Below are 17,642 nucleotides of genomic sequence, written 5' to 3'. Positions count from 1 at the left end.
TGCAGCAAGCTTCAATGCGGTAACTGCTGGGACACATCCAGCTAGTGCCGCAATACTCTCATATTCTATTCTCTCCAGTGTGTGTATGTGTGTGGATATACTGTAAGTGTGAGTGTGAGTAAGTGCTTTCTGACTCACGCTTCAGTGATCACAACGCATATCTGAGTGCTTTAAAGGCACAACTAACATCTCCCATCGCCGTTGTATCCATTTGCCTTAGCCAGTTGTGGTCAGCTATGCATAATTGGCAGGCTTATACCTGAACATCACAGCAAATTGTCCATTAGGGGACACTGTGGCAAGAGAGGGGGTAACTCATATTCAGCATAAAGTTAAAAGAGAAAGCTAGTGTGTTTGAAAGTATTTTATGTACTATGTACTGGATGAAAGATTTAACTAAACAACATTCTACTTTTTGAGTTGTGAGGCACCAAACATAATAAGGTATCTGCTAATGGCGGTTTTGACATCACTGGTAGCACACGTGTGTGGCCATATTGAGTGGTTATATAACCAATAAAACCTCTGGTTGCATTGTGACATTCAAGGCAATCTCCACCCCTCACATCCATCCTACTCGATTTAGTCATGGACCGCAACAATGCTAATTAAATAATAATAATGAGAACAAAACAGATATGAACATGATTAAATATGTGTGCTTCAAGTTAACAATACTGAAGAGATAAATGGTAAAGGGGTAATCAAAGCATGTTTACAAAACTTTGCAGTGCCCCCCCTTTCTATTTCTAAATCTAAGCAGTCGAGCTGTAGCTCTGAACCAAACGTAACCAGAAATGAAATTTGAAATGGTGAAACAGTTGGGGTATATTTTCCCAAAACGAAAGACTGCAGAAATCACAGGGTTGAATAGAGTTTCTATTGTATTTTGATTGCAGCATGTGATGCACCACAGTCGCCAATGATCACTTTTTTTCCCCCGAGTCAGTCATGGACAATGCCTTGAGGGTGTTAAAAGCATGGAGAAACCCTTAAAATGTCCATTTGCGGTTGGCCTATCAGAAAAACAAGCACCCATGCAATGTAAAACAGTGTGTGACCAGAGTGTATTAGGCGGAGGAAATCTAATTTCAATCAACACCAAATTGCACCCTATTGTTGTCAAGACTGATGTATTATTTTGAAATTGGAGAAAATATCCAAAACACAGTAACCTATCTCGAAACTCAAATTTCAGTTTGCTTCATATATCCTCCTGGGTATTGGAACATTGAAAATGGAGATATGTACTGTATGTACAGTGTATAACAGGCATTTTGTAACAGGCTTTAAAGCTTACCTTCAAAGATGTATTAACCTGTATCCTTGCAGCCAAACAACATTCACCGTTTTTTGATGTTGGCTATACAAGTCTTTTCAAACTCTCAAAAAGCAAAAAAAACAAAACATTACGCCAACCTCCAACATGGCAACCAGTAGCGTGTTCAGAGGTATGTGATGTCATTTGAAAACTATCTGTAGAAACGCTGGATATGTACAGTACTTAAACTGAATTAATGTTTTAATTCATTGCTGATACCTCAGTATATATGAATGTGCTATCTTAATGCTATTTTGAAAACGATCAGGAATTTTAACATGGATTATGTTCAGATAATTGAATTGGTAGCATAATAAATATGTTGGCCGTAGGCTGGATGTGTGAATTTATTGTTCATGCGCAACTTTAAGTCGTATGAAGTGTTCATATTGTCCTCAATTGCACTCTCCACTAAGCACTAACACATTCAAGCAAGAAAACTAAGCACTCCTGCTGATTGCTCCGGCTAGAGAAGGTAATGTACCCGACCGACACTGGCTTATTGCAGTCTGCTGATAGCATTATGTTCATCATGGCCAATTGACTTTATGGCCCCTTGTGGTTTGCTGAGACTGATAAGGTTGGATTTCCACATTTTTGCCTTTCACTATCCTTCTGTTGATGCTTTTGCCATTTTATAATGGCCTCTTAAAACATTATTGCAGGTAAACAAACACGCAGTAAAGGACAACACATTTTACAAAGAGACACTCGTTTTACTAAACTACCTCAAACATCTCTTCAAACCACTGGACGTGAACCAAATGACCATTTTTAACCTGGCAAAAATACTAAGAAGCATTCATGTAAAGACAATATTGTTAAAACGAGCTTAACCAAAAGCAAATTTTGAAAATCCTACATCTGCATGAATGTGAGTTTAGAATTTGTATTTATTATCAATGTTATCATTTTAAAAGAAAATCTAATTAATGGTAAAGCGGAAGTCAAGTAAAACATTTTCTTTACCAAATATGTTCTATGTGGCCCTAGTAGTCTAAACACGGTATTCTGATTTATATTGTGTGTGTGTAACATGAATTAAAGACATCATTTATTGGCCTGAACATTGGTGCTTACATAATAGATGTATTATAATGTATAATAATACAGTGTGTAATTCGATAGTCACGCAGAATTGGATGGAAATAAACGCATCCAGACTGCATGTTGCACAGCCTGCCACCCTAACTCCCCAACAAAATAAAATACAATAAAACATAAGACTACAAATGCCTGAATGTTTTTGGACCCCCGTGGGACCGAAATAATACAGTATGTAAAAATTGTGTCAACACTAAAATTCATACCCCTGAAAAACTCAGTAATTTAACTTTTTTTTTTGTGACGACTTTCAGCACAAGTTTTAACGCCTATTATTTATGGGCGGGGACTGCTTGTTTCACATCTCGGACTGCGTCAGTGAAGTAAGGAGGCAAGCATTGTAATCTTGTTTTCCTGGCGTGCTTTTTCACGTTCTGTTGTCACCTATAGTGTCTGAAAACTGTGATCAATTGTCACCAAAACACATATGCACAGCTCGACACATGTCCATTTCAAATACATGTCCACTGTGAAAATATAAACGCAATCGGCACAATATTTGGGATTTTGTTGACACTAAATGTGAGCTCCTATGAGGAAAAGCCATTATCACATCCACAAAATTGAAAATAGTGTGCCGATAGTTTTTATATTTTTACAGGTTGAAATGGACAAGAGAAGAAATGTCCATTTGAATTTTGGTGACGATTGGTCATAGCTTTCAGACATTTAGCTTAGCTTTTGAGAAGGCTTCTTTATGCTCCCGTGGGCAATGCCGCGCGCAGTTTGCCTTTATACTCGCGAACAACCCACACGCAGGGCGGAATTTCCTTTTCCTTTTCTGGCCAATTCCGGTCAGCGTTTTTACTGCCGAGCAATGATCAATACAACAGCGACAACAATGGTTATTGTGCCTGCTGCAACAAAGGGACATAGATGCCTAGACGATGCATTTAATTGAATCAATCAGGAAGGTGGCGGCGAAGGTGGTACGTGCGTGTGTCGGCTTCTTTACACACACATAAGTGACATAACACCCACGCCGCCGCCAAACTAGTTTGCTTCGCAGCAGCAAAAAGCTGCGTGGTGGATCCTCTCCTCCGTGGTGACAAATAAATTGCCCTCAAGGAACTGAGGCAGGGAAGTGTTCGTCATTGCTAAGTGTGACATAACGGACCGATTACGAGAGAGAATGCACGCGGCTTCGTATGCACAGCAACAATTTCTGGTGTGTGCGCGGCATGTGTTGCACACCTGTCGCCGAACATGTCACGCAGCACAACGCGTCGGTCACGTGATGCAATGCGGCAGTTGTCGCCCGCGCCGACGCGGGAGTACAAAGAAGCCTTTTGACTCCATAGGCAGCCCGTTAGCCCGTTGCAGGTAACTGTCTAACACCACTGCTGCTGCTGGGGCAGCAATTAGCATTTGGCTACTGATACAGCCAAGGTTAACAGTACGGAATTATCTTATCCGTCATAAACTGAGGAGCCCCCGTAATTCAATTTCACTTCTTTTCTATAGTCGAATCTGATCAAAAATATGAACAAATCAGAGTCAACTATAGGTTGCTGGTCAACCTCTGGCAAACATAAGTGATGTCAAAGTACAGAGGTTTCACACACACAAGTTTCTTCAATATCCTGGTTATGTTTAAAATATGGTAGTCACACTAAATTTCCCCAGTTTAGCAAAAGTATGCTAAACTATATGATCAATGACATTCCAGAGTACAAAACCTTTTCAGAGATGGTTTTGTTGAAACTCTGGGAGTCAAGCAAGCAGGCTTCCTGTTGTAAATTCCCCCTCATGTGGCTTGGTTTCCTTCTCAAGAGTTCCAGTGAAGCACAGACAGATGCTCAAAAGGGGTCTCAGATGCTATGCATGGGTAACAAGAGGAGGAACAAAGCGGTTCCTGGGGTTTTAACCCTAGTAAAGCCTGCATCTGCAAATGTATTTACTGCTGGTTGAAGTGTGAAGTGTGATATATAAATGGAATGCATACAGTACCAGTCTCCACACAGGAAGCGAAGGCGAGCGCGAGAGGAGGGGCTAGTGTTTTGGCGGGGGGCTGTTAGACTGATGAGGAAAGCTAGGAATGTGACCTTGCACAAAGACAGTGACTCTTGTGCTATTTATGGATATGTAGCAAAAAAAATAAGATAAGGCAGCCTAAAAAAGCAGGAACAGTATGACAAAAACAAACATCAGTCACAAGCTAATTTGGACTTCTTTCAACCCTCTAATGTCCTCAAAGGGTATGTTGTACATGCGGGTCAAAACAAGATTATCTATGTGAATGGTGATCGTTTTCATCATGATAGTCTGATTGAGATAAATTTGGTGTGTAAAAGTGACAATTTTGTGGATCCCAAATGATGGCGGTGGGGCTGAAATGCTCAGTCACAAGATCAGCGATCATATGATCTGAAAGATGTTGAAAGACAAACACAGAATAAAATGATAATATCTCAATATGCTAACTAGGGTTGGGCATCTTTTGATTTTGGATCATTCCGGTGCAGATTCCGGATTCTTTTGTATGTTTCTTTTGTTTTGGGGGTGGGGGGGTTTACCAGAGTTCTTTTTGGGAGGAAACCATCATGTTTTCTCATTCTATGAACATTTTCCTGTTTGTGAACTTTAATATGAATTTCTCAAAGGGTTATTTCTAACCAGGATATTGACATCAAAGCTATAAATTTAAATTTGCACAAGAGAGCTTAATTTTTGAGAAACTCAAGAAAACACAATAATGCAGCAGGTATTGAATGTATTCTACTGAACACCAATTAACGGGCTAACCTAGAGTATTTTTCTATAAAAAGAAAAAAATAAGTATGACAAAACAAACGCTAAATTTGACGGTCACGCAAGGAAAATGCATATCTAATTTAAGCAGTCTACAGAAACATATCGTGGCTGTCCTGTGAAAAACACGTATGTCCAATTTTGGAGAAAAATATAATTTTCACGTTAATGTGATGTCTGTCTAATGCGGAAACACCATTCACGTAAAAATAAGAAAATGTAATTGCTGTATGTGCATATGTACCTGTATGTATGTATGTATTGTATATATGCTGTGTATGCTATAAGCAAAATATTAGCGGGTCATTTGCATTTGTGTGGACTTTGGGCTTTTTATTTTCACTGACAAATGTATGTTCATGTATATAGGTTTAATGCAAGTATGCAACTATGCAAGCAAGAATCAGACTAAGTCACCTAAAACACAAAGCAGAGTAAACTGAAACTAATTTTGTTTGCGCTTGGATCAGAAAAGCAAGATAGGACAAGTTATTATGCAATAATTCACATTTGAAGGGTAAGTAAATTAAGGACAGAGCCAGGCAAGCCATCAACGCTAATTCCAGACTTGATGTTAGACTGAGCTAATTGTTTGGTGTATTTCTTACCAAAATTATCACATATCCGTTGATTTACCTCAGCTAACTAATGGCGAGGCAGAAAGAATATGTAAATTATTTTCCCTTTGTTTTTCTCCAATAACGGTGAGATACAAAGTAGATATTAATGGATGCTTCTTTTCTGTATTGTGATGAAAGGTCAGACAAAGTGTGTAATTCTATGCTGATTAATGCTGGAATCTCCAGTGGTCCTAGTGACACTCGAGACTAATGATGTGAGCGAAAACAAAACAAAAAGTGAGAGCCAGCTAGAAACTAAGCAGTTCCATGGCATAAGACTACTCATGCAGACAACTGAGGGTGCTTAAGCTTTTCCTTTTTTTCCCTCAGCTCTCCTTTCCTCCACAACCAAGGCAACGTAATGTAAACCAAGAGTCTAAAGTGTAAGTAAAGGGTCGGGTCTTAAACGCAACAGCTGGTTACTTGCCCATCATTATGCGCTGGTTATATATTTCCACTGGTTTATATTTAAATTGGGACGGCACAGGGTGGTGCTGTAAACCTCAGTTACAGCCAAGATGAATATAAAGACATCCCAAGAATCTTTTAAATGAGTGCTGACAAGCTCAGAGGCAATTAAAGGCAAGAACACACATTCAGTTATGAAAAAATATCCTATTGAAGGGGATGACTGAATTATGACAGAGATTGAAAATACATTTTTATATGGTCATCATTCCCTATGTAAAACATCTGGATGACTTGGAAAGATGAAGATAGCTGATTTTGAGGCTTGCTTGATGTTGTTTTGGTAGTGGTGCAAAATATTTTTATGAGCATAATAAAAAAATAATGCAAGCTGAAGTTGATTTCTGAAGATAGCTGAATGGCATGCATGACTCCATGCCAGTGACAGTATCAAGGAAAATGTTGAATCCTGCCAAAAAACACATCTAACATGACATATTTAGCCAAAAAAACAATATTTCCCCTTGTTTAAAAGGTGCCTATATCCTGTTTTACTACTTACGGTGCATTATTTTGAGAAGCAAATCCTACTAGAGTAAACCCCCCTTTATCGCGAGGGGTACGTTCCAGACCCACTTGCTTTCGGTGAAAATCTGCCATATAGAAAGACCATATAAAAGCAGTCTTCAAACACAGTACTTTTACTAATCACCCATGCTTTTTCACACGTTGTAAACATATTTGAATGCAACAAAGATTGCAAGCATAAAATGTAGAAAATACTGTACATATTGAAGTGCTGTGAGTTATACTGTATGTGTCTTCAGGAGGCAGGGCCTCCCGGGGTGGAGTGTGAGTGTCTGGGTGTGAGTGGTGGCAGATAGCAGCTGCTGTAAGAGTGTGCTCATTGTGTTTAAACAAATGGCTGAAAAGTTCATTTGTGTCTGTGGCTCTTTTTTCTGACATGTGAAATATACTTTAAAAGAATGTGAAAAAAATATTACTATAAACTGTATTTCCTCAATATAGTGGGGATTTCCACAATGGACAACTGGCAATAGACAACTATAGGTTGAAAAAAAATCTGTAATGTAGTAAAGCTGTACATATACAGTACAATACAAAACAATTTTATTTATGACAGGAAGATTGAGATGCGGAAGATGCGAGATGCGGAAGGTCTAATCTGTCCTAAATAGTTCCTATTCTTTACACCCCCTGAGCAAGACCCCTGCAGGAGGGCAGCACTGCTTAGCCCATGTGACAATGTGTGAGCCGATGGTCGTAACAGATTCCATCTAGATACGTGTGCCAGGGTGCAGACAGAGGTAGGAAGATGCTGAGCATAGGTCACAGTGACATAACGGCCTAGCTCAAGTCATTTATCTAATTATATGTTCCAAAGAGGCCTAAACAACGAAACCGTTTTACACCATCTAGACGCTGCACTTGGACTCAACTGAGTGACTGTTTCGTGCTTTGGTTGGTGCTGCTGTTTTGGTTATCAGTTGAGTCCCGCTGGGTTCCGTAGTTAACTTAATATTAGTAACAATAGTATCTGTGTAGCTGATTGCAATTGTATGGGAGTATCAGTCAAGGTTGCGGGGTGGTAGAGCCCATGCCAGCAGACTTCGGGCGAAAGGCGGAATACACCCTGAACGCTCGCATAACAGTTAAATCTGCTTCCTTTGCATCATCGTATTGATTCGCTGCTGTGCTGTGAGCATGATGTATGAATTGACACAAACAGTATTACCTTGTCCAAACCAAAACAAAATGGGGGAGGAAGGATAGCTGTTCTTCTACGATCGTAAGAATGACATGTTCACCGGTGCTCTGCAAAGGCCCTGGAAGCTGCGGCCGTAACAAGCATCACGGGAGCCCCATAAAAACCTCCTCAACAGAAAGTTTACTTTTAACTCTCAAATTAACTTCCTCTCTGTACAAAGGACAGACGTGACACTGACTGCACGCTTGGGTCCAGCCACAAATGGAGGACGTAATAGGTGTGGGGCTGTTGGAGCTTCTTGCTCATCATTAAAGTGCCTCAGTTATCACAGAGATATAAATTAACCATGAATGGACAATTCTCTCATGGCAGCGCAACGGGAGTCTTAGGGCATAGCATGTGATGTAACACTGCCACATACGTGTCATTCCCAGGGACTTTATTGGCAATACAGAGGTGTCTTTGAAGTACCACAATGAACACTGGGCTTTGTGCTCAATCAAGACCCCAAAAACTCCACTGACTTCCCGCACACCCCACCCCCTCTATACTTTCCAGCGCACGGAGGCGGCACTGGCGCTTACATAACTTGGTTGCAGGAGGCCAAACTGATTAACATGAAGTAAAATTACAGGGAATGACAGACCTTTTGAAGTTGGCACGATGTCTTCTGCAAACAACAGTTGTCCAAAAAAGGTTTGGACTTTTGTCGATAAAAGTGGTGGTGTCAACTGACATACCAACAGCTTCTGCACACTTTCTGTGAAAAGCTTTCACAGCAAGTGGCAGTAATTACAAGGCGAGACAGAGCAATAGCGAGTGTGGACTCCCAGCAGGCTTTGCAACAGCAGGGGGCAATATGAAACCCTCGTCCTCAAGTCACACCACCTCGCCAGCAATGTTTACCAAAGGACTGAGGACATGGGGGGATATTTAATGAACACTGACCACCACCAGCCGCTTGTCCGTCCATCCATAGTTTGATGACCTGATGCATTAGCACCAGACTGCTGACAGAGTGGGGCCAGAGTAGGAATGTTCTTAAAGTTGAAACATAAAGTGGTTGGCATAAAGCGTTGTGATGTTTTGACATAACGTGAAAACACTGGAGGCTATTCATCTGCAGGAAGTCATATGGGTTGATAATTGTGTGTTTAGTGCTGAACAAATTCGAGACAAATCACTTGAGCTGATGATTTGTAGCTGCATTAAATCCAGATACAGTGGAACATCTCAAGTTAAATGCCCTAAATCTCGTATAATATGTCATTCAACCAACATTTAGGGGAAGAATAAGCCTGTAAAGTCACATAGAACGTTTCACCCATCGTCGTGCACAAACGGCATGCAAGACATCAGCATATTTTATAAGACGTGTGCTTATTGAGCACAGGGCTTTTCCACATAAGACTGCATATCGAAAACTTAACTTCATCTTTTGTTTATTAAACATGCTAAAGCCAACGTAGCTCATGATATGCTAAGCATGTAAGCAGGTAATAGCAGCTTACATCTCAGTTTGGTGACAAAGCAAATTGCGTGTGGTTATAATTCTAATGATCTGATATGGGCCAAGCTACTAACAGGTACTACTTGTAGTACAAATGCTGGACCATACACAGTTGGACACTACAAAAATGACAGCAAGTTGGTTACTTAACATTTTGCCTGTATAGTCAAATGTGTTTAAATGAGAACAAACTGGTTTTTTGGAATGCTTTCCGATTGACTGGTGAACAGTCCAGAATGTAGTTTTCCTTTCATCAAAGTTAACTGGGAATAGACTTCAGCTCACCATTACTGTGAACACGATAAGCAGTGTAGAAAATGTATGAATGGATGGTTGTTGGACCAACAGGAAGAATTGTCTTTGACTTTTTCACTGCTGACAAACTGAGTGAGATTTGACTGGAATGGGTAAACAGATGCAGGTCAAATATTTTGGGCATCAGGCTCGACAACCAGTCTAGCTCTTATCTTGGAAAGGCGACAGGCTAGATGGTCCGCTAGATGAGTCTGGGTTCTTATCCAGACTAACATCAAGCGAGTCATCGGACCAGATCCTGTTCCCCTTCACTCCCTCCTTCCCTCTCTTGCGCCACGTCGATTACCAGACAATGATATCAGGAACTGTAACCGCAAATGCTCCTCACATGACTACAGACGGAGGCAGATCAGGACAATTACAGACAATTACATTTTGTCAACAATAAAGGCAACAAAAACATGTTCTAACAGATGAGAAACCACACCAAAGGTATGTGGCTAGACAAATGCAAGCTGTGTATCAACACACTGCAATCACTGACCTGCTTTTGTCCTCTCTGGAATTGCAGTACTCTGTAAACAAGAAGAAAAAAAATTATGCTCTGTAAACCAAATCCTGCTAATGTTGATAAACAAAAACACTTTGAAGAAAACTCTTCAAGACTTTTTAAGACTATGGTTTTATCTACTTAGCTAAATGGTGGCACACGTTCCGATTGGACGATGAAGAAAGCCCAAAGGCACCAAAGATTTAAAAATCCCAAGACATTTCTAGACAAATATTGCATCATTAAGAGCTCAAGTACAGCAAGCTGTACTGTGATCCATTGTTGACTCAAGCATGACATAGGCAGTCCTGAGAGGCTTGTCTGATAACATCATCATTCTGGGAATGTAATGGTTCATGCTTGGGCTAAAAAAAAAAATCTGCATTGACATAATGTTGGGGCAAAGAAAAGAATTGTGCAGGCATGTGTATTGTCGTTGGCAATGAGTGCGTGTGTGTGTGCGAGCGCGTTTGCATGCGCCTGTGTGTGAGTGCATGGTGGGCAGCAGTCGATTGGAATGCAGAGGTCTTTCTTGCCTCTGACTTTTGACCCTGGGTTCTTTGTCTGACCCCCACACCCTGACCTGTTTTAATCCACACTCCCCTGGAAGAGCTCAGACAAGGCAAGGAAGGCAAGGTACATTCTCTGTGGCATTTGTCCACTTCATCTAATTTACCCCGTTTGTAAGGAAACTACAAAATGGATGTGTCCCCCTGGTATTTTGAAGACAGAATGAGCTCTTGTTTCGTGTTTTGCTTGGAGGCTTAATTAAGGCTATGTTTACACAATACTGGTCTAGTTGAAATGGGGACTTATTTTTGTCTGATGTTTTGATCGTTTCAAGAAACAGCTGATGTCTAAATGATCCTTGTTCACACTGACTTGCAAAAATGGCTAAAAGCGCTGTCATTTGCATGCCTAGCCAGTAGCTACCGATGGCAAAAAAAACCCCTCAAAACATTGCTCGTGCTCATCAACTGCTCCTCTCAGACAAAATCATCCTTTGAACATCCGTTGTATCACTGTATATTTGGTATGTGAACAAAGACTTTTTAAGTAATCTAATTCCACTAGACTGAGGCCTTGTCGACACGTAGCCGGGCTTTTTTTAAACAATCGAATATTTATCCCCCACTCCGTGTTGGAATACACATCCTCGTTTGTTAAAAACGCAGCTACACTACACCGCAGAAGTGCGTTTTCAAACGCATGCCAAGCTTCTAGGCGACAATAGTTAGCCAAATACTGTCCATTCAGAAGGAAATTCCGTCCTTCGACGGCACTTCTACAAAACTGAAAACACGGCGCCAGGCTCGTTCGTGAGGACCGACAAGAGGTCAGAACTGCTTTTAAACCTTTCAACGAGAAGCAGTTGTTGGTTGCGGACAAATAAGCAAGCAAAAAGCGCCTTGAGAATGGCTATAACCAATGCAGCTCTGTGGGCATCCATGTTGACTCTCCTGAAAACACAAGCCGCGCATGTGACGTCAGAGCATTTTTGTCGCAGAGTGACGACGTAAATCTCAGTGTCTAACTGTCCACAGCCAAACGCGGATCCGGAGATATCAGCAATGCTCCACTGTGGCCAGAGTGTTACGTTTTCAATGAAAAAAATAACCGCAGGCTAATATCCGCCTTTTGCAAAAAAAACCCGGGTACGTGCAGACAAAGCCTGAGTGAATGTAGCCCTGGCTGGTAGAGAGAAAAAGTGCAAACCTATTTTACAAAAAGAGCAAGCATTAGCATCAGCGCATTAACACAAGATTTGCAACTGTTCTGCCAATGGCTTTGAATGGAACCCAGCGAAGGGGGAGCTTTTGACAGATAATTACATAACGTGACAGAATCAGCACCGGCATCATTGACGTAAATTATTTGTTGAACGGACAATTGTTTGAAAAAAAAAAATAAAAAAAAAGGCGAGCGGAGTGGAGAAGTGCCAGGTCAACTTCATCCCCCTATTCCGTTAGTGTTGTATTTACAGAAGAGCAAAACAGGAAAAAAGCGAAAAAATACTGGCGCTTACAGGCTGTGTAAAAGGGGTTGCTACTGTTACTGCGCTGTGTTCCTTCTCCACTGGTGTGACAAGTGATGTATTTTCACATGCCCAGACTTAACATGCAGGCAAGCACATGTGCTCCATTTTTTTTAATGCCCCTTTATTTTACTGGAATGACAATGCAATCATTTTAAAAATCCCACGTCTTTGACACCCAGTTTCTAGTCTTTTTCTCAAAATGTTTTGGGCCATTTTCAGCGAAAAATTGTCTCGTGTTATTGCCTCCTGAATTGCTTTACACCCTGCTTTACTCATCTGGGAATAAAAAAATATAGAAATAAGGACGGCAATATGATATTTAAGTTAGCAGTGTATCCGATCACTTTACAAATATAAGAGTGCAGCCTTCCATCAAGCAAGTTTCTGAAAACTGCGTCCTAAACGCAATTATGGGCTGAACAAAGGAGGAGACAACGCAGGACAGTCCTAAATGCAAAAGTAACTGCCATTTTTCAGTACAACATTCACAACTGCATCCGCGCAGTGAATCATAGCCAATTTTTATAATTTCAGACATATTTGTCATTTAAATTGAACCGAGTAGTAGATGGATTCCTACCACAAAGGAATTAGAAGACAATGAAAACCTACACAAGACCATGTGCCTTTTGTTTCGCCATTCTCAAGAGAGCTCTTATATTTTATGAAGAACCATCACAGCAACACAAGTGTGACACACTCTGGTGAAAGTGAATACCATGACTGCTTTCATTCATTCATGCCTTGTTTTGTCTGACATGCAAGCTGATTAGCACTAGATAAAGTGTTGCCTTTGTACTCATGTTTGATTCTTTTCATTTGTACGCTAGGTAAAAGTCAAAGCAAGTCCATCACTTGTGGTAAATCTTCCCGGGTTTGTACATGTGTGTTGGTGCATATGGTTGTGGTTGCCCATATAATATGCGGCTGAAAAAGGCATGTAGTGAGTAAAATATCACTTTGTGGACAATTACATTTACAGTTAATTGCCAACTAAAGACCCCAAATTAGGCCCAAGGGGAGGGCCAGAGACCTGAGACTTAATGGCTTTTAAATCACCAGGATAAGCAGAACAAGAGTGAGGTAACTTTTGAGACAAATTTATGTTCAGTGCTATTACAGCTGCTGTTGGATTCAAGCAATGTGTGTGTGTGAATGTGCGTGGGCATGTGTGTGCTTTTGGGTGTGCGTGCAGCCTTAAGACAATAGTATTAATAGTTTTGAATTTTTTATTCATTTCGTACAAAAGGTCTCTTTTCCCCTGCGTCTGTCTGGCCTAAACTGATTCATGTCCTGCCAAAATTTGGAGTTTGTGAGTTTTTTCCTCTGTTGAAATGATATATTTCAGCTGGAAATAACACAAGGATATACCAAAAGACTGTAAGTCAGATGGAATATATCCCAGCTGACTCAGGGTGAAAGGTCGACTACACCCTTGAGCGGTCGCCAAGGCACAGACAACCGTTCACACTCACATTCACACCATCACTGAGTGGGAACTTAATCCTCTCTAATGGAGTCAGAAAAGTAAACCACAACAGTATCAGTGACCACAGGCATATCCAATACTTTAAATGTATACATTAAAATGGCATGGTATGGTTGTGGTAGGCTACTGTTCCCACATATTCGTCCCATAAGATCAGGGCTATTAAAAATGTCCAAAAACACCGCAAATACTACGTTTTTATGCTTGATTTTTTTCTATCAAACAGGAAAGTTTGAAAACTCCAACTATGGTTGTTTGTTCTATAAAATTTAATAAAAATGGAATTAACTAGGTTTATGAGGTGACAGACAGAGAGAAAAGAGAGAACAGAGAAAACACGAAAAAAATAAAATAACACAGAACAATAGCAGAATAACACAGTGTACAGTGGCGGAGCAAATCTCAGATGATTTTTGCTTTGACTTGCAAGCGCAAATTTGAGATACGAGCGCTGCATGGCGGCAGATGACTCAATTAACGTCACAACAAGCTGAATAGAACGATATAATTAATGAATACTTTTCAAAAAAGAGGCTTCAAGACGTTTATTGACCCTAGGCTGACAGTTACTATCAAACCAAATATAAAATAAGGACAATTATATGTTCTGTATTTAAAACAACCACATAGCCTCTAACACCTTAATGCTAACATACAATGGGACATAGGCACACGGACTAACAATTAGCATCTATGAGGCGCTGTTCTTACCCCCATAAGCAATGGATATCTAAACACAAATGGTACAGCAACACATGTGGACAGTTAATTTAACAATACTCACAGTACTATATATTATTTATCCTCTGTGAGGAACTAATATACTTCCGTGCTGAAAACCAGTAAGAGCAGCAAAGTCTCCAATACAGAACAGCCGTATGTTTGCCTTATACTGTCCCTAGTTGGCCAAGGCGCACCACACAAGAATGAGCAGCACAATGCTCATTGAAGGAGAAATTGTAACAAAAATTGTTAATTATTTAGAATTGTATTTTATTATGTCATTCCTGGATGCAGTGCTACTGGTGTATGCTTGGAGTGGTTATTCTGTGCCTAAACACCTGTAGGTTGGACTTTTATGGTTGTGTCACCTAAGTGGCCCTGCATCAAGAAACTTGATCCCAGGATCCTCCAGGAGAGCAAAAGGTCGCCACCCCCAAACATACCATTTCAACAATTAAGAATCACTTTGGCTCAACATTTGAACAGAATTTTAATTGTTGGTATCGTAGCTTTTTATAGGGAAGGGGGAAATTCCTTGCTAACTTAAGTTTAATTTGAAATAGACACCACACACCGCACTATAAGGTGGTAGGAACCATTAAATTTCTTCCGCCATATCAACAAAAAAAGGTGGTGATAATAATGGAAACGTTATACTTATTTTGTATAAATACTGATTAATGTTTGAAAAAGTAAAAAAAAAAGTGGTTAAACTGTTATCTTGCCAAGTATTTCAACAATCACTCCTTAAAGGGTTTTAAAGACAAGGTGGAACATCTGTGTCATGTGGAGACAACATTTTGAGTTCCTATTGCTGCATCAAGATGGAATGGTCGTGAATAAAGGTCTCCATATGGGAGGTCCATGTCCAGACCATCGCTAACAAGACATTTCAGTTCAGCAGTGTGTGCCCTTGCTATTGTGTAAACACCACACCACGGGTTCCTGTCATTGACCCATGAAGTCACTTACACAGTATAAATCTCCCTTCCACACAACTCTGTGTTTCCCTCATAATAGCAATTACAGTGAAATAAATGTGAGTGAGGGACTGCAGAGCCGTGCAAGAATGCGGATGAATGGGTACCAGTGAGTACCAGTGTTTTCATAGCACCGTGGGCGCATATTTTCTTGATTTTCACCCTGAATTTCCCACCGACATGCCACTGAGCAGGTTGGTCCAGGGGCGAGGTTGTTCCGGGCCGTGTCAGGTGTCCACTGGGGAGCCGTAAGCTGCAAAGCAACAGGCGTCAGCTGCCTCATTTACTGCCACAAATTTACTGGAAATAGCTAGTGTCGGGGCACAGGAGGTTTAGTATGTTTGCTTTACACGTGTGTGAGTATATAATGACCGAGAAGTATGTGTGCCTGACTGATAAATCAATGCAGTGTCCAAGTAAATGTATTATCAGCGGTTGTTGATTAAATTAAAAGGTCCTCTCAGGTTTAATTTCGTGTAATTGCAATGAATGCCAGATCAAATACTGGCTGATAGCTTCCCCGCCCCTTGTGTCATGTATTTGATCCCAATTTAAATGTGTGTTTTTCAATATTATCAGCTTTGAATTCCTTTGTCTATTTGTCAAATAGATAATCACCAATGTAAATCAAGTCATCGCACTGCTCTTGCAAAACAGACCTGATTAGTTCACCATGACTCAAGCCCACCAGACTAGCACCCGCTCAAGCCCCCCCACCCCTTACTTGCTGTGCAGCTGTGGTGTGTGTGTGCGCGTGTATGTGTGTGTGACCACCCAAGGTCTGTGCTGGCCAAGGATTAGGGGGAGCTCAAACTAACCCAAACCGTTTTCTCTCCACCGCTTAACACAAATGGCCAAATTGGTGCAGATCAGGCAGGCTCAGGTAAGCTGTGGGCTCCAGTCCTGGAAATAAGGTAAAAGTGTGTACGTGTATGTGCGATTGAGGGAAATTGTGTGTGTGTGTGTGGGTGTGTGTGTGGGCGTGCGTGTGTGTGTGTGTGTGAGTCGGTGGGAGCACATGAGCACACTTGTACAGTGCTTCGAGTTGTTATCTGGAGCTCATTGTTTTTTTTATTATTGGCATGATGTGCTCTTGTTGCCCTGCACTTATAGAGGAATTTATTCCCCATATGCCGAGGCCCACGTACACATGTGCAGGGAGACGTGGGAAACAATTTCATGTTACACTTCTCCTCTTCAAAAAAATCTTGCCCCCCCCCCTGCTCTCCTCCACTAATACTTTCACCCTCCACATTACATTTACACATTTTGATAGCTTCCATATGTCACAGTTGGAGTGTGTCAACAGGAAGTGATGTGATAACTTTGTAATCGTATGACTACCCCGAGCTGAAATGTGAGGGTCCAGATGTTGTTTCAAACTGATCATTATTTGTTACAGAAAACAGTGGTGACTCAACCATGAAGGCCTGTCTTGGGGACGAGGAGTTTGTGGCTAAGATGGATTCATAAAACGATGCACTGTATAGACTGAGGAATACCTGAGAAAAGGCTTCCTGAGAACCACCGTGACCTTGAGCAGTGCACCGAACCCCCGGCTGCTCACTTGCTACTCCTGTGTGTGTTTGACTCGCTTCCTAATCGCATGTGGATGCGGGTGAGTAATATCATTCACCGTAGGCATGTAGTACGGAAATTAAGAGAATAATGGAAATTTCCCCTGGTGTTTCTTGAAGGGCTTGGCATTAGTACTATGGGGTGCAATAATGTACATTGTACTATGAGGGGCAGGAAATTGAATCTGCACCTTATTTTAGTACAGTGGAGCACTAACTGTTCAAGACATATATACACACACGTTTGTTTGCAAGTGTAATCGCAAGCAATAGGCTTTTGATTGGGGCAGCATCTAATTGGGATTTAGTGTTGGGCCTCTGGGGCATATGCTTTGAACAGCCCTTGGAATTTATCCCTGGGTGAGACAAGAACTTTTGTCTACTCTCAGATTGAAAAGGCACTCATCATATCCATCAGTGAGGCAGATCACACGATGTGGAGCACAATTGTATTGATTCAAGGCTGTATCGTTTTGTTTCCACTGAGCGCTTCAGTAGTGGTTCAACATTAACCAATTAAATACATTCCTATGTCCTCTTCATTTGGTGCTGTGAGGAGTTGGAGATTGTGCTTTGGTGAATTGCAT

The 17,642-nt window shown here is 41.0% G+C and overlaps 1 protein-coding gene across 1 annotated transcript in view; it reads right to left on the bottom strand.

Annotated features, from left to right (window-relative positions):
* The window catches only part of dlc1 (DLC1 Rho GTPase activating protein), an 83,820-nt gene that overhangs the window by 48,902 nt on the left and 17,276 nt on the right, over window positions 1-17,642 (bottom strand). The window contains exon 4 of the mRNA XM_086032269.1: window positions 10,243-10,273. Within this exon, the coding sequence (XP_085888395.1) occupies window positions 10,243-10,273 (31 nt within the window). The remainder of the gene's footprint in view (window positions 1-10,242; window positions 10,274-17,642) is intronic.

Source organism: Filicampus tigris, chromosome 6 (assembly GCF_054856515.1).
Source record: "Filicampus tigris isolate MCC_2025a chromosome 6, RoL_Ftig_1.0, whole genome shotgun sequence".
Lineage (NCBI taxonomy): Eukaryota > Metazoa > Chordata > Actinopteri > Syngnathiformes > Syngnathidae > Filicampus > Filicampus tigris.
The sequence above is the reverse complement of the archived record's forward strand: the minus strand, read 5'-3'. Positions and strand labels throughout refer to the sequence as shown.